Consider the following 25,245-nt stretch of genomic DNA (forward strand, 5'->3'; position numbering starts at 1 on the left):
ACCATTAAAAATGGTTAATATGTGCATTTTAATGAGTTCTAGTTTCAATGTCTGAAGACCTGGTTTGAATCCTGGTCTGCCATTTACTGCCTATATGACCTTTATGAAAGAATAAACAAGTTTATTTCATTTGAATAATATGTTTGTGGAGTTTCTTCCTGTGCAATTCCTGTGCAATTTGACAGTACAAAGTTTTTAAATAAATTTCCATTATTTTACTTTATCTTACTAATAAGTAGGGACTAGTAAAATGTTACAAGGCACAAATATGAGGGAAATCATGTTGGTTTTAAGAGGAAAATTTCTTAAATATTTAAGAACTGTTTATTTCTTAATATGATTATGTAATCCAGGGCTCATTTGTGAATTTAAGGACCTGAAGAATATATTAAAATTAGGGAGGGGGGGTGGAATTAATACCTACCTGCTTTATATGGAAATAGATACTGCTAGATTAGAGAGAAATGTGACACAATTAGTTTGTGCTTTTGAAAAGTGAGTACCACTCATGGTTTTCAGATTGTTCCAAGAAATTTTATATTATACAGTGAAACAATTAAACTATTATATCCAGTGTTCCTCTTCAGCTGTTAAAACTTTTAAAAATGCTGTTTTGAGGTTGATACATATCTACTGACATTTCTCTCTTACTATTACATTTTTAACATTTGCAAAGATTTGTTTTTGTTTTTGTTTTTGTTTTTGTTTTTTGCTTAGGATGATGTGGCTCACAATCCACAAGCCTTATTTCTACCACCACTGCCACCCCTCACTAGTTGAAATAAGATGCAGCTGACATCAGTCTCTTTGCTTTTTTATGATATGGGGATGCGGTAGTATCAAAGCAGGCAGGATGAAAGCACAAAAGCTTCCTGTTTCCAGCTGTTTTCCTCAGCAAAGACTTTTTTCCCAAAGATGATGCTTCCTTTCAAGGGTTTTTAATCTGCAAACTGTTTCCTCAGTTTATTTCACTATAGTAAAATGTGTTCCCTTTAGGTCATATCTGTCTCTTTTAAAACCCAACCTGCCCCTTTCAGTAGCCTTATTTGCCACTCAAAAGAACAAACATGACTTTATAAAGTTCTTTTAATGAAGCACAAAGGCCAATAAACCTTTTGCCACTGGAGTTTTATATTTATGAAACCAGTTTTCTTTTGTGAAAAATTGTAGATGTCAAAAAGCCATTGAGTACTATTAATCTGACAATTTACTGTTCATAAACAAAGCAGAAATAAAATGTCTTATTGTGACTTATGGCTTCTTTCTAATGCACTATAATGATGTGTACTTTGCTTTGTTTCATGTAAATCCTTAATACAAAGGTACTAGAAACTCCATAAATGAAAATATAAGTACTACGATTTGTGAGGAGATAGGGATTTGTTTTTGGAGAAGTGAGAATTTTTGTTTCCTTTACTGATGTTCTTTTCTTTATTTTCTGAAGCAAGTATAAGAGTATCTATGACTTTTGTTGCCTTTCTATGATTTAAAATCCAATGAAAATTGATTTCTTAACTAATCCATATTGTGGAAGCTATAAAATATGAATTTTATGAATATAAACTTTGAACAAGAGTTTAAAACTCATTTTCTGGGTTTTCTATTCTCCTTGCTAAATTATTATTTTCACCAGGTTTTGAGCTGTGTTTTTTTAGGTGAATTGCACCAATGAAATCTTCTTGTCTACAAAAGTGAATTGAACATTTAAGAAAACAAAACAAAATGAGCCATAGTGAATCCGAAAGATGAATCATGTTAGAATGATGGTTAAAAATTTTAGTTGTAAGTCCTGTAATTGTCCCTTTCCCCACTTGTCCTTAGGGATTCTTAACTGCTAAAGGCAGGGAGCAATGAGTGTTCACTACTGGCCAGAAGCATGGTACTGCAGCACCATAGTGTGAGGGAAGTCTTTCAGATTTAATGAAGCCAGTGGCATATGGGGGAGTACCACCTCATTTCATTTTCACTTTAATGCTAACTCTAACATATGTTTTAAATTCAAGTGGTATCCCAAGTGCCAATACATGTTAAAAGGACTAAACATTTAATAGAAAAATAAAAGAAGACAAAAGCAACAAAAAACTTACTCTTTTTTCCTTATTTATTCTTGTTGCCCATTCTATTGAGGACGGAAGGCTGATAAAGCTTAAAAACACGAACATGGCTATTTTATCTTTGCTGTTTAATAGGGAGCTATGAAAAAATGGCAATTAACATATTCAGACAGAAAATCATCCTGGCTGAATGACTCATTAAATAGTCATATAAACAGGATGTGCTGAAATGAACTGGTACAAAATTTAGTTTCATTGGTCTTTTCAGTGCACTATTGCTCATTATCAGCACTTTTAGAAGCAGACTGCGGTGCTTCAGAGGACACTTAAAGTTCTCTTCCTTTTATTTTTTTCTTAAATACTTTCAGTCTTCTCTCCTGTTCCCTAAAGCCTTGCATTTATATTTGTGTTTGGCAACATAGACATTCAAGTTGCAAAAAACCTTCTAGGTCATCTAGTCCAGCCTTCCCTAATTGTAAGAATTTGTTTCACATCATACTAGAATAATAGCATACCCGCATTTAGTTGAAAACATCCAGTCAGTGGTAGGGGCCTATTAGCTTCTAGAACAGTTGATTTCACTGTAATGACTCCAGTCAGGCAAGCATTGACCAAGTGCCTAAGCAGCAAGGATAGAAAGATAGAGAAAAACAGCAACCACCAACACATAGTCCCTACCTTCAAGAAGGTTATATTCTCTTTAAAAGATGCAATATGCAAACAGATAAGCATGTCCATCATAATTTCTGGACAGAGTAAGCATTAGCAAATGACTCAAGAAAGGTTTTTGATAGGAGATGACCTTGAAGGAAACTAAGGATTCTAAGAAATGCGCTTGAGGAAGTTTATTCAGTGAGTTATTAAGTACCTACCATGTTATCAAGCACTGTGTTAAGTACTGGAGATACAAAGAAAGGCAAAAGAGAGTCCCTAACCTTGAGGAATTAAAATTTTAATGGGGAACAACATGCAAAGAACTATATGAAAGGTAATTTGTAGATAATAGACAGAGGGTAGGCACTAGAATTAAGAAAAATGTTTCTGTAAAAAGTATATTTTATACCGTAACTTCAAAGAAGGCAGGGAAGCAAATAATGGAGGATTGAGAAGGGACATAAGTTATGGAGAACAGCTACTAAAAGTATCCAGAGCCAAGAAAGAGAGTGTCTGATTCCTGCCTTCTACAGAAAACCTTTCTCAGTCCCTCTTAATTATGATGCCTTTTTTTGTTGATATTTCCTGTTTATCCTGTTTGTACATAGCTTTGCACAAAGTAGGCACTTAATAATTGCTTATTGATTGACTGACTGAAAAATATCAAGGAGGCTTGTGTCACTGGATGAAAGAGAGCTTATGGGGCAATATTAAGTGTAAGAAGATTGGAAGGTGGCACTGGGGGATTGGGGGAGGTTGGTAATTTATAAAAGACTTTGAATGCTAGAGAATTTTTTATTTGATCCAGGAGCTAAAAGGGAATCAGTGGGATCATTGGGAGAGAAGGTGACTTTCAAAAAATCACTCTGACATCTGAATTTGGGGGAGAAACTAGAGTGGGAAAGACTCAAGGTGGGCAACCTATAATGGTTATTACAGTAATCCAGGCTTAAGGAGGTAAGGACCTATACCAGGGTGATAAGCAGTATCACAGGAGAAATAGGGTCCTCTTTAAGAAATACTACATAAATGATATCAATAGGCCATAGAAATAGATATATGGAGATGGGAGATAGTGAGGAGAAGGTGTCATTAGATGTCACCAGTGTTGTAAACCTGGGAGACTAAGTGGATGATAGTACCCTCAACAGTGATGAGAGTATATTTCAGGCAATGGAAATAATCCAAATCTATGCAGGGAGAATATGAAGTGCTGAATTTAGAGGACATCATATAAGCCTGTTAGTTTGTGACATAGTTACAGTCATTAGAAATTTTATGCTTCCTAATTTCCATGGGTTAGAGCTTCTTTGACCCTGTTACCAAATAGGAAAATAGTGTTCCCACAGCAAGAATTACCAAATAGCCATGCTAAGTAAATAAATTTATGTTTCATATATTTGTTTTTTATTGTACTTTTAGAAGTTGTTAAGATGCTTTTCTAGTGTACAGGCAAGGGAAGGGAATGGCTATTTAGCCAAGAATGGAGGGCCACTACAGTTTAAAATATTCCAGTAAGGGCAATTTGAAATAGGATAATAGGATTATATTCTGGAAGGGATCTTAGTGGTCATCATTTTGCAAGTAATGAAGCTGAGGACTGGAGAAGTTAACTGACTTGCCCATAAACAACAGATTAAAGAACCTGAACTTGATCCCTAGTCTTCTGATTAAAAGTTCAGCACTGCATGATTGAGATTCTAGCCAAAATAATAAATAGAAGACATTCACCATCACCCTCAGATAGCCAAAGTGCTTATAATTGTTCTATGGTCAAAGACTGTGTGGTCCTCCTTGCTTCAATATGAGAAACATATTTCTGTTAAGAAATTAAATTGTTTGAAGATTTATACATAAACCAGGGCAGCTAGGTGGCGCAGTGGATTTAGGAGTACCTGAGTTCAAATCTGGCATCAGATACTTGCTAATTACCCAGCCATGTGGCCTTGGACAAGCCACTTAACCCCAATGCCTTGAAAAATCTTAAAAAAAAAAGATCTATACATAAACCCCTGGATTTAAGTTATGCATGTACAGATTGAATTTAAAAAAAAATTATACAACTTCCTGACCACTTGACTCATTACCAGTAAGTGTGTGCAAATGTGTGAAAAAATATTTTCTTTACCATTACTCCCTGTATCTTTTAAAACTCTTCAAGATTTTTTCCTTTTTTGCCATGAAGGTAATTGCATGAAGTTGCTGAATGGAATTGTTACATGTTGCAACAATCTTGAATTGAAAGTGCTCTAGAGCAATTGGATTGAGCTACCAAACTTGCTGGTATGAAACCTGAATCTGTCAACTGAGCATAATGGATGGACTGGAAAGAACCATTACCAGGGTTACTGCCCTTTCACTGGAAAGGGAGGATTGCTACATAGTTATAAGTGTAGACTCAACATCATGGATCATCATAAGATCCTAGATTTAGAGCTGCAAGGGACTTGTCATCTAAACCCCTCATTTTACAGTTTAATAAACTGAGATCCGGAGATAACTTGTCTAAGGTCATTTAGGTAGTAATTGATAGGAGCAAAATTTGATCCCAAGTTATCTGTCTTCAAAGCCAGTGCTCTTTCCACTGTACAATGCTGACTTTGTCTCTAGCTGTTCTCTAGATTTCCCCTGTCATAGTGATCTTGAAGGGTAAAAATGGTAAGGAAGGGCCATAGGTCAATGATATCTATTCATCTGAACACTACCTTTGATTTTTTTTTTATTCTAATGTCATTAAACAAGAGTCAGCATGACAAAATGGATAGAGAACTTGTTTGGGAATCAGGAAGTCCCAAGTTCTAGTTTTGCCTTTAAGACATAACAGCTGTAGGTAAGTCATAATCTCTGGTTCCTCAAGTCCCTTTTTAAACATGTATGTCTCAGAGTAGTTGCATATCTGCAATGATAGAGGGATTTCCTCTTCAAACGTTTTCTAGTTTGGATTAAGGTGAGATTTTTTTGCTAATCATATTTTTACATTTTGTTTTTAATACAAATAAAAGACCACTTGAAAAATATATTACTACCAAAACCCTTTGGAAAAATCTTGGAGGATATAGAGGGAAATTTGTGTGAATGATTTTTCCAATAGTGCCCCTGACTATGTGCATCATACCAGTGGAGACTAATCATGCTATTATTTTTTGTCAGTAGGTATAACAAGTGGGTAGAGCTTTGTGTATTCCACTGTGATGAATTAATTTGGTGTTCATTGTAGTAGCACTGATCATAATGAATTAATCTGGCATTCATGCGGATGTCATAGTTGTTGGGGGGGTTTTCTTTCCCTCCTTTCAATGTAGCTTTGGTTAATGGATATTTTATAAGTGTGACACATCTGATCCAGTTCTCACAATAACCTGTTCTGACAATTTCCCTTTTGGAACACTGCAGGCTACTCTCTTTACTTTGGAGTAGTCTGAAGAAATTTTCTTACTCGATGTTTGGTGATTAAAAAGGATAATAAAAGGAAGGATGATTAATGAATAATGCTTATACTTGAAAGTTTCAATGCCTTTCAAAAATTTTATGAAATAAAATTAACTAGTGTGACAAATATGAAAGTCTCAGGTAGATTGATGTAATAATAAGGCACTTTGACTTGTTTTTTTAAGCTCCAAGTCAAAGTGTTCTGCTCATAGTTTTCAGATATTGTTGAAGGAAAATATTCCACTTTCTAATTCCAATATAAACTAATGAAAACTATCTGCAGAGTTAGTGTCCTTTCTTTAAATTTCTTCTTTTTCTCACATGCAAGGCTGATAAATATATATGCATGTATTATTTATCTCTTCATGTAAAGACACATAATTGACTATTAGATATGGTAATTGCCTAAAATATCTTATTCAAACCCATTTTCTTTTCTGTTTATAAAAAATGTTTTAGTTAAATTGGGATGTATCCAGTAAGTGGAATTGCTTTGTCTAAATTGAAAAATTAGTTTCCAAAAGAAAAGTGAGACTTTAACCCCAAGAAAGTTTTCAAAAACTCAGCCCTTAACCTATATGAGTTCATTTTTCATAAGCTTTTTTTCTTAATTTGTTCATCATGTTTGCTAATTATTGAAGATATTTATAATAGAACAAGGATTCCCTTCATCACAGCCCACCTGCTCTGCTGATTTGATCCACAGGGAAAACATAATAATATTGCATCGTATGGAAATAGATTCATTCTTTATGAGGAGCAGGGTGTCAATTCAGGTCCCTCGTTAAATTTAAACCTGGGAATTGTATCATCCTCCACAGACTCCCTGGTGGTTTCAAACAAATAGGTTATTTTTTTGCTTCCTGTTCTAAAAAGATCTCCAGTTTGATCTGGGGTAGCAGCTGTATCCCATTCCCAGCAACTGCTTTTCTTCAACTGATGGGTCCTATGCATATTTCACCATGTGAAGTTGGTAAAGAATTTGGGGATCTGTTGGGAATGGAAAACACCACATAACTGGGTTACTGTTGTTTTCATTATTTTTGTTATTATTGCAACAGATTGTACAGTAATATGCTAACAAAGATTTATGACTTAATTCAGGAGTAGGAAATGTTGAGATGTAGAAGAAAACTCATGCTAAACAAATGTCTATAATAATGATAAAAGGAAAACCAAACAAAAGAGAGGTTCTTAGAAAATTTCTTGGAGTATAAATATTTGTATTACCATTTGCCATGGTTTGAAAATATTGAAAGTAATTGTTTGTGCATTTCCTTTTTTAGATATGTTTTATGACTATATATATGCATAACTGTTCTTGGAAGGGGGTTTATTTCTTTTATTTTTTCCTTTACTGGCACACTTAGCTGTTGAATATGCAATGAGTAGAAAATTTATGGAGGGCAGAATTATGAGTATCTGAAGAAAGTTTAATTACTTTTATAATTTAGATAAGCTTCATAATTTATTGTAACACACTGTACTTTGGCACAATTTGTAACAATTATAAAGCACTTGAATTTAGGTTCTTTACTTGGCAGCTATAAACAGAGTTAACTGTATGAAAACTTTGAGAATCCTCTCTCTTTCCTCCTACTCCCACCCTCGTGCATTAAAGGCTTATAGGAAAGCGTCTGTGTACTCCATTTTCATTTACCAAATCCCTGGACTTTTATTTCTGTGTAAGTACAAATTATGGAGTAGTATGTTTGTGGTTTTAAACATACAACTAGCTAGCAAAGGGAGGAAACTAAGATATCCATCAATGTCCAATTCCAGGAAATGAATAAATAGGGAGAAACTCAAATCACTTTAGCAGATGATCCTTCCTTGAAATAAAATGAAAACAAAAACAAAAGAAAAAGCAGCTCCATACATTTCAAAACAACCCTCCCCCCCAAAAAAAAATCTCTGAAAAAAATTCTCTCAGAATCTGAGATTACAAAAATGTCTTTCTCATTAATTTGTTCATATACCCTTTTATAACTAGGAAGAAACCAGATTTACTTTTTGTTTTGTTTGAGTTCTATCTCTATTGAGAAAGAATTGCTATCATAAAAATTATTAACTACATCTTTAAGTTTGTGAAATTTGCACTTAGCACTAATTTTACTATTTTTCCTTATTTCTGTTAATTTATTCTGTCTTATACAATCTAATTTGGTTCTTCAGGATCATGAAATCCCTCTATTCTGGTTTCTATTATTTGTAAAATATTTAATTTTTCAAAGCATTTATTGTTCGCAACTCAAGCAAATGGAATTCTCCCAAGCTAAAATGGAATTATTTCTCATAAACCATAGTGGAGTGGATGAACATGTCATATTTCAATAATGATGATACTTGTATGTGTCCATAGTTACTAGGGACAATATGTGTCCCTAGTTACTATTTATTTCTTCATGAAAAAGCTTAGAATTAAATGAACTCTTCCAATTAGAAACAGGCACCTAACTTGATTAACATTTAGGAATTTCCTAATCTCAGTTGCATTCTTATTTTATCTGTTCTTTACTCCTCTCTCATGTATATTACTTCTGTGCAAGCTTGATGGGGACTTTTGTTTTAATCTTTGAAAGGACTGTGATTTTGACAAGTCAGTCACTAACTCTGTGTACATAAGAAGCCAAATAACTGTGGACTACATATTCAAAAGACTTATTCAAACAGGTTGTTTAACTGAATTGATTACTTGTTTGACAGTTTAAACAATCATACTATCAGACCTAAATCTTATGTTGATTCCTTGCTGATTAAAGAGTCAGCTTCAAGAATGTATTTATTTCCACAATTTTTTTCCCCTGGGGTTCTTTACTTTTTTTGATCTGTTGCTGCTTTTTGCAAAAAACTCCTATTCCCAGGCCTCTGTTTCATTATCATATAAGTTTAGATATGTAAGGTATCCTGTTATCTGCACAATAGATATGAAAAGGATAGAAGTCATTAACTTTAAGACTGTTTGAAATTTTAAAAAGGCACTATCTGTCTTCTCTCAGGATATGCGTTTATACAATGGTATAATGTGCCCAAATGGATTTATTCCTAGTGATAAAACCCAACAAGAATTTCTTATGATGAATAATATTTTCCCTTGTATCATATACTGTGTTGTTTTCCTGTTGCTTGTGAATATGTTCTGCTCTGCAAATAAATGTAAGTTCTCATTTTCATGTTCCTGATGACTTGTATCCTTAAACCCTTTTGTTCAGAGTATTAATGTCCTTTATCCTGGAAAATTCCTGCAATTGTGGTGCCTTAATACTGTAAATCAATAGAGACTGAATTCAGTGCCTACTAAGTAGTGTTAGACAACCCTTTAAATGCAAATGCATCAGGGCTAGTTTTAATGTAATTTTAATAAGGCTGAGACCATTTTGAAGTAGACTTAAATCATAATACTAATCTCAAAAGACTCTATGTTTAGCTAAGAAGGCCCTTTTATTCTCACTCATCCCCCCCCCAGTTTGCATTTAAATCATCTTTCATCTGATTCTACAGTTTTCATCTGTAATATCTTTTTGTATATGCAGTGAAGATATGCAACTTGTAACTAATTTATCTGCCACTTGGAGAAGGACTTATATTGTTTCAGGCTATCTTACTTCCACTTTTTTTCTAGTTATACATTCCTAACTAACTCTTCTGTTTCTAAGAAACATAAATATTTCAAATTAACTGGTCGTGTACTGGCCAAAATGGTACAAAATGCAGCTGTTGTTACTATCTGAAAAAAAAGCTGCTTAGGATTAGGGTTTAATATTTAATTATTAAGAAGGCTGGAAAAATTATAACAAATAAATAACTTTTTGCCAAAGACAAACTTTTTCCAAAAGTTAACTTTAAATGCTGAGCTTTAAGTGGACCTTTTTCTCTGTTTATGTTTCCTTTAGTTGGGAAAGGTACAGTAGTATCAGTGTCCTAGGGAAATAAAATTGGAATAGAACAGTTTAACAAAAGATCAAAAGAATAGAAGCCTAGCATCAAAAGGCAAAAGAATTGGGTGGAGTGTTTCTAATATGAATGACTGGAACATGCTTTGTATAAAAACAAAAAGTTTCTTTTTTTAATATGTACACATAGAATTGTAATTGTCTCTCTAATTTCTATGTTCAAGAATTTCCCAGGGAGATGTTTAGATGCTAAAAATCAATGTCAGTTAATTTAGTATTTAACATTTTCCTTTCAAAAACTGGTCATTTACAGTTTTTACTGCCTAGTTCCCAGTGAGCCTTTTGTGATAACAAGTGAGAAAAAGAAGAAAAAGATCCTTTGAGTTAATATTGGTCTAATATGTCCTGCTTTTTAAAAGCAGGTTATTTTTTTTCCTTTACTTTAAATTAGTATTTAGGATAGTGATGCAAGTTTAAAAAGTAAAATAAAATCCTAAGTTTGCAGAAATATTCACAAGGACAACATACCTGAAGTTTTTTTTTTTTAACAATTAAGTTGACAGGTCTGATAAGAAGCTTCTTGATGTAATCTGAGCCTGCTTTTAGAAGCACTCCAAAATTCTGCACCCTGTAATTTACCTCAGGGTTGTAGTTCTTATTTCTTGCCTTCTCCTCTTCTTCCACTTTCTTCTCTATCCTTTGTTCCTCTCCTCCCTTATCTTCAAGCATCCTTTCCTTTTATTAGTGTAAGATATGGAGACAAGACACTGGCCTCAGTGGTCTCATTTGTAAAATGAAGGAGGGGTGATGGTGATTTTTTTTAGCTCTAAAATTCTGGGGTTCTACTTTTCCACATTATATTCTCATAAATTTGAAAATGGTACACGGTGACTCCAATGAGGCTCTAAGGAAAAAGAGACTAAACTATATTCATTATAGTTTGACTGTACAGATAATCTGCATATGCATGTTTTCAATTTATAAGTATGATACTGTTTAATATGGAGATCCCATTAGGAAATTGAATTTTTCTATGTCTCACATTCAGGACAGTTACATTTTGTACAAATATGCCTCCAAATATTGTGCATCTCTACTGTTTTTTCATTCAGATTCAATTCAGTGAGAATTTATGTGCAATGGCATTGAGTTAGGGGTTGGATATACAAACAACAACAAAAACAACAAAAATAAAAAATAATCCCAGCCCTCAAAGATGACTTCCATTTACTAATATAATGTGTAACTAGATAAATGTATAGATGATTTCATAGGGGTTGGAACAAGCTTGGGATTCTAAGGGAGGCAGAGCAAGAACTCTATTACTTTTTTCCTCTCACTGTCATTTTGGTTCTCTTAGCATACTAGAATTATGTGTATTGGTTTAAATAAATTGTTGGACACCCAAGGGTTTCGGAAAAAAATAAGTCATAGATTTACAGTAGTTGTGAAACCTACTTGACATACTTTAATCTTAGAATTTAAATGAGGAATCTTAAAATATTAGTTTTTATAATAAGAGAAAGTTTGATCAATTTGGAAAAGTTTTTCTCTGTGAATCCAAATTGTAAACATGTAGCTCTTGTAACCCTGGGATTCATTGGGAGAATTATTATATGCCTGGATTCTAAGACATAAAGGCCAACTAGATTTTTAAGGAAGGCTGGTAAGGGAACACCTGCAGAAATTTGCTTTTCTATGCAACAGACTGAGCAATTGCACTTGCAGATGGGTAGTTACAAATATAATTACCTGATTTGTGAACACAAATGCCCTTTCATTTGTGTGTATGTTGAATTTTGCAATAGCAGGTGTGTGTGGATTGTTGTATGACTATCCCTTGCTCCCATGTTTAAATATTTGTCCTGGGGTATGTTTTCCATTCACTCCAAGTACTCTTATTTTTCTTAACCTAAAGATTTTTGAAATTAATAATATTTTCAACATATCCGAAACTTAGCTTAAAGTTTGAAAACTTGACAAGAACTAAGACTGCATTTAGCAGTGTCAGCATGTTCAAAACTTTACAGTGATACAATTGTTAAAGCTCTGTGGATACAATGCATTATTACTATTTTTTTTTGCAAAATAAGGAACACATTCAGTGTTTCAGTCTAATTGTCTAGAATTTTTTCTCCATAAACAAATTAATTGTAGTTAAGTAGAAACAATCTTTTAAAATGACTGTCATTTTTTTCAAGTCTTATTATATTTTCATTAATATTTTGAAACTCAGAATGCATTTCAGTGAAAGCTTCACACCTACTTTTAATGGCTTTTTTTTGGTTGAAATTTTAGATCCAATTTTCTTCCACCCCATAAAAAAATCTATAAAATATTGGTGCAATGTTAAAAAAGTGTTTTTAAAAAAACTTTGAATTTATAAAAAATATGCTACACATAAAATCATGCAAGTTATTTTGCTTTTTCTTTTCCTCTCCTTTGTGAGAAGCTTGATTTTCTATCTTTGATAGTAATGATAGATAGAGACACTGCTGCCAATATTTAATGAGATTACTAATGTGGTGTTACTAGGTAGCAAATTATTAAAGGTTATTCTTTATTGTTATTCAATTTATTTTAGCAATTTGAAGTTTCTTATTGTGGATGAAACTGTGGATAAATTACTTTTAAGTGAATTAAAGTAAGCATTTAAATTTTGAATCATAGGGAAGTACTATACTAAATCTACAGTTGAGTCTATCTTGCAGGAATTAATCTTGTTTGTCTAAAGATGGACAAAATGATGACAGAAGTCTCATGTTGAATGGGAGTGATTTGAAGAACTTTGTGCTAATTCTTCTAGAAGTAAACATTTATATCTCCAGATGTTTCCTTGTTCTTGCTGTTCTTATGTCGAAAGCATCTCATGCTAGAGATCGAGGCACTAGGTACTTTTCAGTTGAAAATGGATGAATTGAGCTTTACTCAATTTTAAATTTGTAAAACATTTTTTTGATGCTTCGTGTCTTATGTTAAAAAATATCGTGATATTACTGTTGTATGGAGGAGAAGTTGGCACATTTTGTTAAAATAATGATCAGAACCACCTGCTTTGAATATAGTCTGATTGAATCAGATGAAGACTGCTTTTCATCACCATGTCGGGATTGGGATGTTGTAGAAATGTTTTGTTTTGATATTTAACATGTGCTTAGGTGTTAGTTGTTTCAAGTTGTTTAGGAACAGGTTCTCATCACTGTGTTTCTGAATTTTGTAGTGAAATTTGAAAGAAACCTTGTTTATTTTTCTGTCTAGGTTTTTAAATTATATCCTTTTGTGGAATGTTTTTTTTGATGTTGCAGATTGCCTCATGAAGAATAGCAAGTAATTTATCCTCTATAAGTTTTTCTTCACTTAAATCATTTTAAAAGTAAGTTTGAATGAGTCTCTGCATGAGAACATTTTACAGGCATGCTGGATTTCTGATCTCGCACTTCTGCCAATTGGGAAGGGGGGAAAATGCTGATATTAGAGAAAGCTGATGACAGAGTGGATAGCGTGATAAGCCTGGAGTTAGTGGACTTGAGTTCAAATCAAGTCTTAGATTTATACTAACTGTGTGATCCTGAGCAAGTAACTAGTCACTTAACTCCTACATGCCTCAGTTTCCTCAACCACAAAATGTGGATAATAGCACATGGGATTTGTCTCCCTTCTCTCAAGGGTGATTGTTGGTTATCTTCAAAAGACCATTTTTACCTGTTTAGATTGCTATTATTGTTTCCATTCCCTAGTCTCTTCTAGTCAGTAAATGATGTCCATTAAAGAGAAATGGATCTTAGTTCCTGGTTGAGACTTAAGGGATAGAATCTAGAATCTTGGGTACTATGGTGCCATATAGGAAAGCACGGTCTAAGTTTCAGTGCAAAAAAAATTAATTTCTTATTTCTGTGTAAGAAGGCTTTGCATTTGAGGGATGCTCTTTCCTCTTACTTCCCCTTCTTAGTTTACCTACAAGAAGCCCATCTTATCTGGTACTATCATTCCCCTCCTGTCCCTTTACCCACTGTCTCTTGTTTCAAATTGCCTTTCATCTACTCTGTAAATAACTTTTATAAATACAGTTAGTTTCATTGACCTTTCCTCTAAGAATATATATACTCCTTGGCAAGAACTATTTTTTCTTTTTGCTTTTACCTTGTGTCTCTAGCACAGTGAGCACTTGGCATTATTGTAAGTACTCATTAAATTATTGTGGACTTACTACTAGATAAATGCAAGTACTACTAAATGTGTAATGAGTTGGAACCATGAATAGAGTGCTGAACCAGGATTAGGAAGAACTGAATTCAAATCTGGATTCAGAGACTTCCTAACTGTGAAAGTCACTTAGTCCTGTTTGTCTCCGTTCCTCATTTGCAAAATGAAGTCTAGAAGGAAAAAGCAAACAATGTGATTAACTCTGCCAAGAAAACCCGAAATCACCAAGAGTTTGGCATGGCATGACAGAACAACAAGTACTTATTAAATGCTTGTTGACTGACCACTAGGAAGTATTGTGTGTGTGTGTGTGTGTGTGTGTGTGTGTGTGTGTGTGTGTGTGTGTGTGTGTGTTTATAAATGCAAGTATCAGTAAATTAACTGGAATGACTTGTATTGGAAGATTAGATTTCTTTATAAATGATGGCTAACAAATAAAATCCTTTTTCCCTGACATCTATTCTATACACTATAGAATCATTCTTGGGGAGACACTGGGGTTAGGTAAGGGAGGAAGGTCACAGAATATTTCCAAAGTAAAACCTGATTTTCTGGAGACAGTGTTTTTGTTTATTTTTTTCTTTTAAAAATAATAATTTATTAATTTTAACATCATTGTCACTTTCTCCAATGCCTCTCCCCTTCTCAGATACCATAACAAATGGTATTTTTAAAGAAAAACAAAAAAGATAAAGAAGAGATTTTTGTAAAAATCAGCACAACCAAAAGATCAGTGCATTGAAAAAAGTCTGAAAATATGTGCAGTTTGAAGCACCTTAGGACTTCACACCTTCCTGAAGGATTAGGTTGAGAGAGTTCTCTCATTTCTCTTCCCTCCAGTTATACTTATTGCTTATAATTGTATCCAATTATCTTTTATTTAATCATATAATCACTGAGATCTTAGGTAAATCTTTCATACCTACATAGTAATCCTCCTTTCATTCAGCTGTCAGAGTGAATGTCCTAAAGTCCAAATCTGTATGGTTCCCTATCACCTCCAGGATCAAATATAAAATTCTCTTTAGGTTTTTCTTTTTTTATAAGATAAGGGGGTTAAGTGACTTGCAGGAGGTCACACAGCTAGGTAATTATTAAATATTTGAGACCAGATTTGAACTTAGTTTCTCCTGACTCCAGGACCAGTGCACAGTATCCACTGTGCCACCTCACTGCCTATTTGTTTTTCAAAGCCCTTTATAACCTACCTATCTCTCCAATCTTCTTGACACCCCCCCACCTATTCTGTGATTCAGTGATGCTGATACTGACTTGTGCTCTTCCTAAAATGAGATGTTCCATCGCCTGACTTGAGGAATTTTCATTGACTGTTTCTCAAACCTAGAATTCTCTCTCTCTCTCTCTCTCTCTCTCTCTCTCTCTCTCTCTCTCTCTCTCTCTCTCTCTCTCTCTCCCTGACTCCCAGGCTTCCTCAGCTTCTTTCAAATCCTAGGGAAAATTCCATCTTGTTTTTTTTAGTTTTTTGTTTTTGCAAGGCAATGGGGGCTAAGTGGCTTGCCCAAAGCCACTGTTAGGTAATTATTAAGTGTCTGAGGGCAGAGTTGAACTCAAGTACTCCTGACTCCAGGGCCAGTTCTCTATCCACTGTGCCACCCACCCACCCTGAAAATTCCATCTTCTTTAGGAATTACTTCAGGGGACAGCTAAGTAGCATAGTGGATGAACCACTGGCCCTGGAGTCAGGAGTACCTGGGTTCAAATCTGGCCTCAGACACTTACTAATCACCTAGCTGTGTGGCCTTGGGCAAGCCACTTAAACTCATTTGCCTTGAAAAACCTAAAAAACAAAACAAAAGAAATCTGGCCTCAGACACTTACTTTACAAGTCACTTCACCCTACTGTCCCACCAAAAAATGGAAGAAAGAAAATGAGAAATTTCTTGATTCCTCTTATAGAAAGTGTATGAATAAATTTTTAAATGAAGAGTTAATCTGTCTATTATTTGATATTTAACTCCAGAGAGAGACAATTCTAATTTGTTTGTGGGGTCTCCTCCCCAATTAGTTAGCTTCTTGAGAGCAAGGATTGTCTTTTGCCTCTCTTTGTATCCCCCAGTGCATAATGTAATAGCTGGCAAATAGTGCTTATTTGCTGACTGACTAAACTGGTGCAATCCAGGTAGGGATAGATTTTTATCCTAACCCTGACATCTCCTTTATCTTTCTACCTAACCCATTACTATTTTTGTTTTGCTTATTTATGTTTTTATGGCCAGTGCATGCCTCCACACCAAGGACAGGCTAAACCTTTGCAAAGAGCTCTCTCATATGACCCTAATTTAATTTTTAGAGCTAAATAGGGGAAATGGGACAAGAACTGGAATTGTGGTTTCATTAGTGTCCTGAACTCTTTGATTTGAAAAAACTCTCCTCAAACAGTGTGAGTCCATATCCTCTCTGTAATCTATACTCTTAGAGAATTGCCCAGAGCACAGAGACTTTAAGTTCAGGGTTACACAGCCAGTATATATGTATGTATCAAAGGTAAAACTTGAATTCAAGGCTTCCTGCCTTAAGGCTAGTTTTCTCTCTTATTCAGTGGCTATGTATTATGGTATTTGAAAGTCTGGATCCTAGCATGAAGAAGGTGTGAATTAAAAGTCAGACTTGGACTCTTAAATGGTTTTGTTACCCTGGCCAAGTCATTTAAGTGCCTCAGATTTTTCAGATGGAAAATGGGAATCATAACAATGCCTACCTGGCAGTGTTGTTATGAGGATGAAATGAAATAATCTTACAGTGCTTGTCAAAGTAGGTACTTAGTAAAAACTTCTTCCCTTCCCTCCTTCCCCTAAACATAAATACCACACTGCCTTTCTAGAACTAAATATTAAACAATGAGATAGCATAATTGTTTATTACATTTACTTTGATTCCTACTCTTTCTAATGATATGTGAGTTTTTGGAAAATGCTCTTTGTTTTTAGATTGAACTTTAATATCGGTGAGGGGAAAAATGCAAGCCCACTGCATTTAGCTTATAAACCCTTTTGACATAATGAATATCTACTTGAATAAGATTTTGAGTGATCATTACCATATTTGAAAGGAAGCAGTACTGCACATAGTTCTTTGCTAGGAGGTATAAATATTGAGAACAGTTTAGTTTGTTTATACCACTGAAGTTTATACTTTCAAATGGAGCACAAAACTGCCTAATGGATATTTGTATAAAATTTGTAAAATCAGATGTAAGATAAATTGTCTGATTCAAATGAAATTTCTAATTATTTGTGACTTTATCCAGAAGCTATTAAAGTATATTGTATATGTCTAGCAGCTGGTTTTGCTTCTTTGAAAAAATGGAAAACTTTGTATACAATCCCTTGAGTAAACCTATAGTAAATGATCAAGTAATAGAGCTATACCATTTCAAATCTGGTTTAGATTTAGGTATTGTGAGGGATAGAAACTTGCAGATTCAATATCAATTTTTTAAAATGTGAATATTCCCACAACTTATCCATATTTGTCAGAGTTCTTGATGAAATCATCTAAAAGGCAGGTTATTATTTTTTTCTTCAGTAATGATTTTGTGCTATAAAAGACATTTTATTTGAGATTTTCAATTTTTGTGAAGTGCTCAAAAATTATTTCCTTAACTTCCTGTTATTAACTGAATTAGGTTCTTTTGGCCCCTGGTGTTGTTGAGTTAAATATAGGAATCAAAATATCTCCATTGTTAATTTTTTCAGCATCCTATGGGGAGATATATATGTACTGAATCATCATTAGAGCCAATATATATTTGAGGCCTAAGATTGCAGTCTCATAAAAATAATCTGAGAAGAATTAAAGCAAAGATGAATTAGTTTAGAATAAGTATGGTATGTAATTTTACCCAATGTTTTCTTATTTCAGATTTAGTGAAAAATGGCCACTAGAGAGTAGAGCATCAACTAAGTTCAATTGCAGAAAAACTGATGTTTCTATAAGCTGTGAAAATAAAGTCACCATTGATTTTTAAAATATACATTTCTATGCAGTGTTTCTGTAGCATAGTTAACAAACCAAGTCATTATGAGCCTCCTATGTGTGAGATACCATGCTAAATACCTAGGATACAAAGAATGAGCAAAAATAGTTCCTACTCTCAAGGAATTCATCTTTTAAATATGAAATTTAAATAACATACAAAAGGGTTTAAGAACAGACTCTGTACTGCATAGCATTTAAGGGATAGGATTTAAACCTTTAACTAAATTTTTGGATTCTTTCCCACTGGTTTATTTGTGCCACACTGAAAGGGCTCTGATATATAGAAATAACAATCAGATAGACTTATTGTTTATGGTCCTATTAATAACAAATAATACAAGGAACCAGGAATAAATGTATACCCTTACTGGATAGTGTAGGGTATACGTTTTATTTATTCATTTTAGTAAGCTGGCTAATGCTTGCTGGGGATAGTTTGGATTAATTTTGAGTCTATTTAAGTGAATCAACATTTTTCGTTAAAACATTATCAAGAGTCCTAAACCTTGACCGATCTTTATAATATTGACCAATTGCAACAACAGGTTAATTATTCTATTTGTAATTTACCTTCTTTTTATCCATGTTTGTTCCTTTTTTACTGTATTGAAGAATGAACAACAAAATAGATTTCCCCAAATAGAGATGGAAAAATCCTCTGCTTTTGCACTGAGATACAATATACAACGTGGGTATGGGTTTCAGAGAGACTTCATTTCACTTAGTACAGAAAACAAGATTAACAGAATCCACATGAGAAAATACAAATACTTAAGCATATAAATAGTCCATTAACTTCCCCCTGGATAATATAGACACTGTAAAATATTTCTAAATAACTTTCCATTCATCTTATATCTTATTGTCTAAACAACTTGAGGCATTAGTAGAGTTGTCCAAGTCCAATTCACATACTCCTCCCCTGTCACCACTACCTCCCAATTTATGGTCTCCTCTTACCTACTTTATGGCATGTCTTAAGTTCATCAGGTACAAGTTAAACCTTTTCCCTTTCCAAGAAGCACAGTATTGAAGAACTTTTTTCCTAAGAAGTAAATTCCTAAATGCTACAAATCTAGAACTCTTGATTTGGGGTTATACATGAGGTAACACCTAAAGCCTGTACATCTCAGGAAATCTATTTAGGAGATTAGATTTTTGAGGTCATCTGTCTAAAGAATTAAAGATCCTCTTCAAGGAACTTGGACTTAGGAACAATGCCTTTGAACTTCCATCTCAGTTCTTGTAAAAACATATTTCTAACCCTATCAAATTCTTCTCCTGTGTCACCTGATAATTTTGTTGGCAGAAAGGGGAAATCACCTCTGCTTATTCTGCTCTGAAAAAAATGCAATAGAAAAGGTAAAGCAGATAAAGATGTGGAGATAAATGTAATAGCCATAAGCCTATATCTATATGTATATATCTATATCTATCTATCTATCTATCTATCTATCTATATATATATATATTAGTATTAGTATCAGTTTTGAAGTTCCATTGAGTTCCAATCAAAATGATTCTGTATAGCCTCCCACCAAGCATATTCCACCTCCATGCCAAATGTTCTTCACATGTCCCTATGTAAAGTTTCACACATAACCTCGACAACAGATCATTCATTCAAACTTTGCAAAGGCCACAGTGACTCCTCATACTCTAACATTCTGGAGTTTAGACCTGTTAAAAAAAGTTGGTATTCATTATAAGAGAAATTTTATCATAAATATTCATAGCAGAGCAAAATTTACCTTATTTATTCTGTTTTGGGCATTCCAGAATATTATGATTACTGAGGCTCTTAAAAGATATTATTTTAAAATAACTTTTTATTGAAATTATTTATTTTTCTATCACCCAGATTCCACTTGAAGTCCTCTTCCACCCCCTCCTAGAGAATCATATTATATAACAGCCTTTTTTAAAGAATAAAAAGAAGAAAGAAAAGAAAAAATCAAAAAACCTATCAATGTATCTCCCATAATTGAAAATATATGTAATATCTACTACCTATGAATTTTCTGCCTCTGCAAGGGAGTAGGGAAAGGTGTCTTCTCATATCTCTTTATTATGTTATGATCTAAGATGTCCTAAGTCTAATTTCTACCCAGCAGTTTTTTAGTTTTTCTAGCAATTTTTTCTAGGTAATTTATTTATTAGAGGTTATTGAAATACTGGGGTTATGAATGATATGTTTTACATTTCATTTTTGCCTATTCTGTTCAGTTGATCTGCTTTTCTATTTTTACACTATACCAAATAGTTTTGATGACAGCTGTTTATAATGTAATTTGTGGTTTAGAAGTAGTATTCCCCTTTTTACCTCTATTTTTTAATTTTTAATTTATTATTTATTTGGTTTTTTTCCCCAAGGCAATGGGGTTAACTGATTTGCCTGAGGTCATATAGCTAAGTAAGCATTAAGGGTTTGAGGCTGGATTTAAACTCATGTCCTCCTGACTCCAAGGTTGGTGCCACTGTGCCACCTTAGCTGCCTCTTTTTTTTTATAAAAAAAATCCGATTACTTTAAACATTCCTTTCTTTTTTATTTTCTAATTGAAATTTTATTTTGTTTCTTCAATTACATGGTATGATAATTTTACAACATTCAGTCACTGGCAAATTTATGACTTACATATTTTTCTATGATTCTCCATATCCTCCCTCTTACCCCCCCCCAGGGTGGCAGACAGTCTATCAAAAGTTGTATATGTACATTCATGTTTAATATATTTGCTTATCAGTCATTTTGTGTAAGAGGAATTATAACTAAGGGGGAAAAAAAGAAACCCATGAGATAGGAAGGAAAAACATAGGAGATTTTGAAAAGTGAACATAGTATGCATTCAGATTCCATGGTTTTTTCCTCTGAATGTGGATGGCATTGTCAATAGCAGGTCTCTCAAGGTTGTCCTTGATCTCTGAACTGCTGAAAGAAGCTGCATCATCATAGTCAATCATTTCACAATGTTGTTAATGTTTTCAATGTTCTCTTGTTTTGATCCCTTCATCCAAAGTCCTACCCACTCATGATTTCTTATAAAACAATAGTACCCCATAACATTCATATATCATATCTTGATGAGCATCCTCCAATTTCTGATTCATTGTCACAACAAAAAAACTGTTATTATTATTATATTTGTTATTCAAATATTTTTGAACATGTGAGATTTTTCACATTTTTATGATTTCATTAAGATATAGTCATAATATTGGTACTGCTGGGTCCAAGGGTATGATAGTTTTGTTGCTGTTTTGGCATAGTTCCAGATTGCTTTCCCGGGTGGCTGGATCAGTTCACAACTCCACGAATGGTAAGTTCATAGGGGGTGGCTAGGTGGTGCAGTGGATAGAGTACTGATCCACTGGTCCTGGAATCAGGAGGACCAGAGTTCTGATCTGGCTCTGTGACCTTGGGCAAGTCACCTAACTCCATTACCTTAAATAAATAAATGAATAAATAAAAAGTTTTAAAAATAATGCATTCATATCCAAGTTTGCACTCATCCTCTCCAATTTTGATCATTTTCTCTTTTGGTCATCTTAGCCAATGTTCTTTGAATTTACTTGTTTCTAATCAATAATGATTTGGAGTATTTTTTTTTTTTAGGTTTTTGCAAGGCAAATGGGGTTAAGTGGCTTGCCCAAGGCCACACAGCTAGGTAATTATTAAGTGTCTGAGACTGGATTTGAACCCAGGTATTCCTGACTCCAGGGTTGGTGCTTTATCCACTGGGCTACCTAGCCGCCCTCATTGCCCCACCTAGCCACCCCCAGATTTGGAGTATTTTTTGATAGGATCATATATAACTTTAATTTCTTCATCTGTAAACTGACTATTATTATCATTTGACCATTGGAATTCATTATTCACATATAGAAATGCTGGTTATTTATATGGATTTATTTTATATCTTGCTACTTTACTTGCTGTTAATTTTTTCAAGTAGTTTTTTAGTTAATTTTCTAGGGTTCACTAAGTATATCATCATATCATCTGCAAAGAGGGAAAGTTTTGCTTCCTTATGGTCAATTCTAATTACTTCAATTTCTTTTTCTTCTATCCCTAAGTTTTACAATGATTTCCTAGCATTCCTAGCATTCCTACATTTTTTGTTTCTCCAAATTAATTTTATGATTATTTTATTGAGGTTTATAAATTATCATTTTGATACTTAGATTGGTGTAACATAAATCAAAGAATACAGATGATCAATATGCTTTGATAAAATGAGCTCCAAATATTTTATGCATTTTGTAGTTATTTCTAATTGGATTTCATTTTCTATCATTATATTTTGCATTGTTGTTATAATTATACAGAAATATTGTTTATTTTGTGGGTTTATTTTGCATCCTGAAATTTTGTTCTCTAAACTATCATCTTTGCTTGTTCCATGGGACTTTCTAAATAAACTTTCATATCATCAGAAAATAGCACTATTTTATAACTTCTTTGTCTATCTTATACCTTTAATTTCTTTTTACTATTTCTATTGCTAGTATTTCAATCAAATAATCAAGGTTAAAAGTGGACATCTTTTCTTTTTATTTATTGGCAAAATATCTAGTGTAGTCCTATTGCATCTGATGCTTTCTTTTGGTTTTAGATAGTCACTTTTTATGACTTTACAATTGTGTCCTTGAGCTAGCTAGGTGACCCACTGATCCTGGAATGAGGAGGCATGAGTTCAAATTTGACCTCAATTTCTTACTAGCAGTAGAACCCTGGGAAAGTCACTTAACCCCAAATGCCTCCAATCCCTGTACCTAAAAAATTCCAATGTCCTTTATGACTATTTTTTAAGAACTTTCGGCATAAATAGTGTAGTTTATCTAATACCTTTTTTAATCTACTGAGTTAATTGTTATTTTAGATGTTTTTGTTCTTAATATGATTATGTCAAATGTTTTTATATTATCATTTAGACTTTGTACACCATGTGTAAATCCAACTTCGTTGTAAAGAATGATATCATAGTCCATTTGATAGCATTTTGTTTAAATATTTTGAATCAATATTTATAAATAATATCCATCTGTAGTTGTATTTTGCTTTATCTTTCCCTGCTTTAGAAGTCAGGACTATATTTAATTCATAAAAGGAGTCTGGCAGAGTACTTTAATCTTCTTTAAATTTTGATAATAATTTGTGTAGTATTTGGTATTATCTAAAAAGACATTTTTATCAAGTAGTCTTATGATGATGATGATGTTTGCCCTTCATTCTAAAAGAAGACCATGACATTCAGGGAGGTGATGCCACAAATTCATGAATTGGATTTTATTAACAGAGTGCTGTGCTAAGTCACCAACCTTACTTTCTCCTCCAGAGCCATCTGAATCCAGTAGCCAGATATTAATCAGGGCACCTGGAGATGGCCCTGGATGCAAGGCAATCAAGGTTAAATGATTTGACCAAAGTCACATAGCTAGCAAGTATCAAGTGTCTGAGGTCAGATTCGAATTCCTGTCCTCCTGACTACAAAGCCAATACTCTATCCACTATGCCACCTAATTGCTATATATAATGCATAATCCCCAATGATTGTAATATATAGCATTAATTCAATTAAACTCCACATGTATAAGTGCTGAAGGAATCATTCTTCTAGTATATATGAATTTAACTTTTATTTCCCACTCTTGCCTTTTTCCAGTCTTGGCTTATTATATTCTCTCCCACTTAGAATTCTCTTCCTTTTCCTCTGTCTCCAATCAAATCTCTACTCATACTTTAATGGTTTAGTATAATGCCATTCCTTGAAAACACCCATTTTTCTCTTTTTAAAGCTATAATCAATTTTTTCCTTTTCTTGATTCTATTTCATCATTTCATATTTATTGGATAAAAGTCAGAATATGAAGTAAGCTGTGAAGTTTATTTATTCTAAAACCTGGGTGCTTTCCATATATCACAAATATTTATTATATTCCTGCTTTGTGCCAAAATACTAATTCTAGGGGAGGCTAGGTGGTGCAGTGGATAGAGCACTGGCCCTGGAGTCAGGAGTACCTGAATTCAAATTGGGTCTCAGATACTTAATAATTACCTAGCTGTGTGGCCTTAGGCAAGCCATTTAACCCCATTTGCCCTGCAAAAACCTTAAAAAATACACAACAAAATACTAATTCTATGTGAAAGAGAAAAATCAAGAGACCTTGATGTCACAAGGTACTTACATCAGAAGATAGAGGTATATGGAGAATGACAGAAGTAGTATACCCATAGGTATAAAGATAACTTAATACAGGCAATTTGAGAAAGGAAAGAATGTCTACAAATGGGAGGACCAAAGGCATCTTCCAGGAAAGGTGACATTTGAATTTCCTTACAATGAGATAAGAATTCTGAAGAGAGGAGATAAGAAAGAGACAGCAAATTTCAAGGATGATAAAAGATTTGGAAAATGCATGTGGTAGGAGATGGAGCACAGGTAATTTTCCAATTGGACTAAAAGTGTAATCTGGGAAAGGGAGTAAGATTTAATAAGATTGGAAATTTAGGGTGGAGCTAAATTATAGAAAGTCCTAAACAACAAGCTGAGGAGTTGGTGTTTCATCCCAGAGGCAAAAAGAGGGATAAGAAGTCTGATATAAACAGACTTGTGCTTTAGGAATATTATTTTGCCAGGAGTATTGAGAAGGAATTAAAGGCAAAGGTTATAAAGCAGGGGAACAAATGGAGGGGGAGTATTAACAGTAGTATAGGTGAGAGGTATTGAGTGTCTGAAAAAATGATGCTGCTGCTACCGAGGTCTAGAATTTATATAGCAATTTAAAGTTTGCAAGATGCTTTATAATTATTTGCTCATTCTATCCTCACAACAAATCTGAGAAGTTTGTACTGTTATACTCTTTTTTCAGATAAAGAAACCTGGCTAACAGTTAAATGACTTGATTGTAAGAGTCTGAAGCTGGATTTGAACTCAGATCTCTCTGACTCCAAGTCCAACAGTCTGTCTACTGTGTGACTTAGCTACATATGTGTGAGTTGAAGAAAAAGATG

The 25,245-nt window shown here is 33.7% G+C and overlaps 1 protein-coding gene across 9 annotated transcripts in view; it reads left to right on the forward strand.

Moving 5' to 3' along the window:
• The window catches only part of TCF4 (transcription factor 4), a 443,115-nt gene that overhangs the window by 109,089 nt on the left and 308,781 nt on the right, over positions 1-25,245 (forward strand). The window contains exon 1 of one of the 9 annotated variants that reach the window (XM_074208526.1): positions 20,449-21,550. The exons of 7 other annotated variants lie outside the window; for them this stretch is intronic. Coding sequence is in view for 1 of the 2 variants with exons in the window: in XM_074208520.1 (XP_074064621.1) it covers positions 21,421-21,550 (130 nt within the window). In the remaining variant the exon portion in view is untranslated. Of the gene's footprint in view, positions 1-20,448; positions 21,551-25,245 lie in introns of those variants that run through there. One more of the 9 variants, XM_074208520.1, reaches the window with a different exon arrangement.

The sequence above is a fragment of the Macrotis lagotis genome, chromosome X (assembly GCF_037893015.1).
Source record: "Macrotis lagotis isolate mMagLag1 chromosome X, bilby.v1.9.chrom.fasta, whole genome shotgun sequence".
NCBI lineage: Eukaryota > Metazoa > Chordata > Mammalia > Peramelemorphia > Peramelidae > Macrotis > Macrotis lagotis.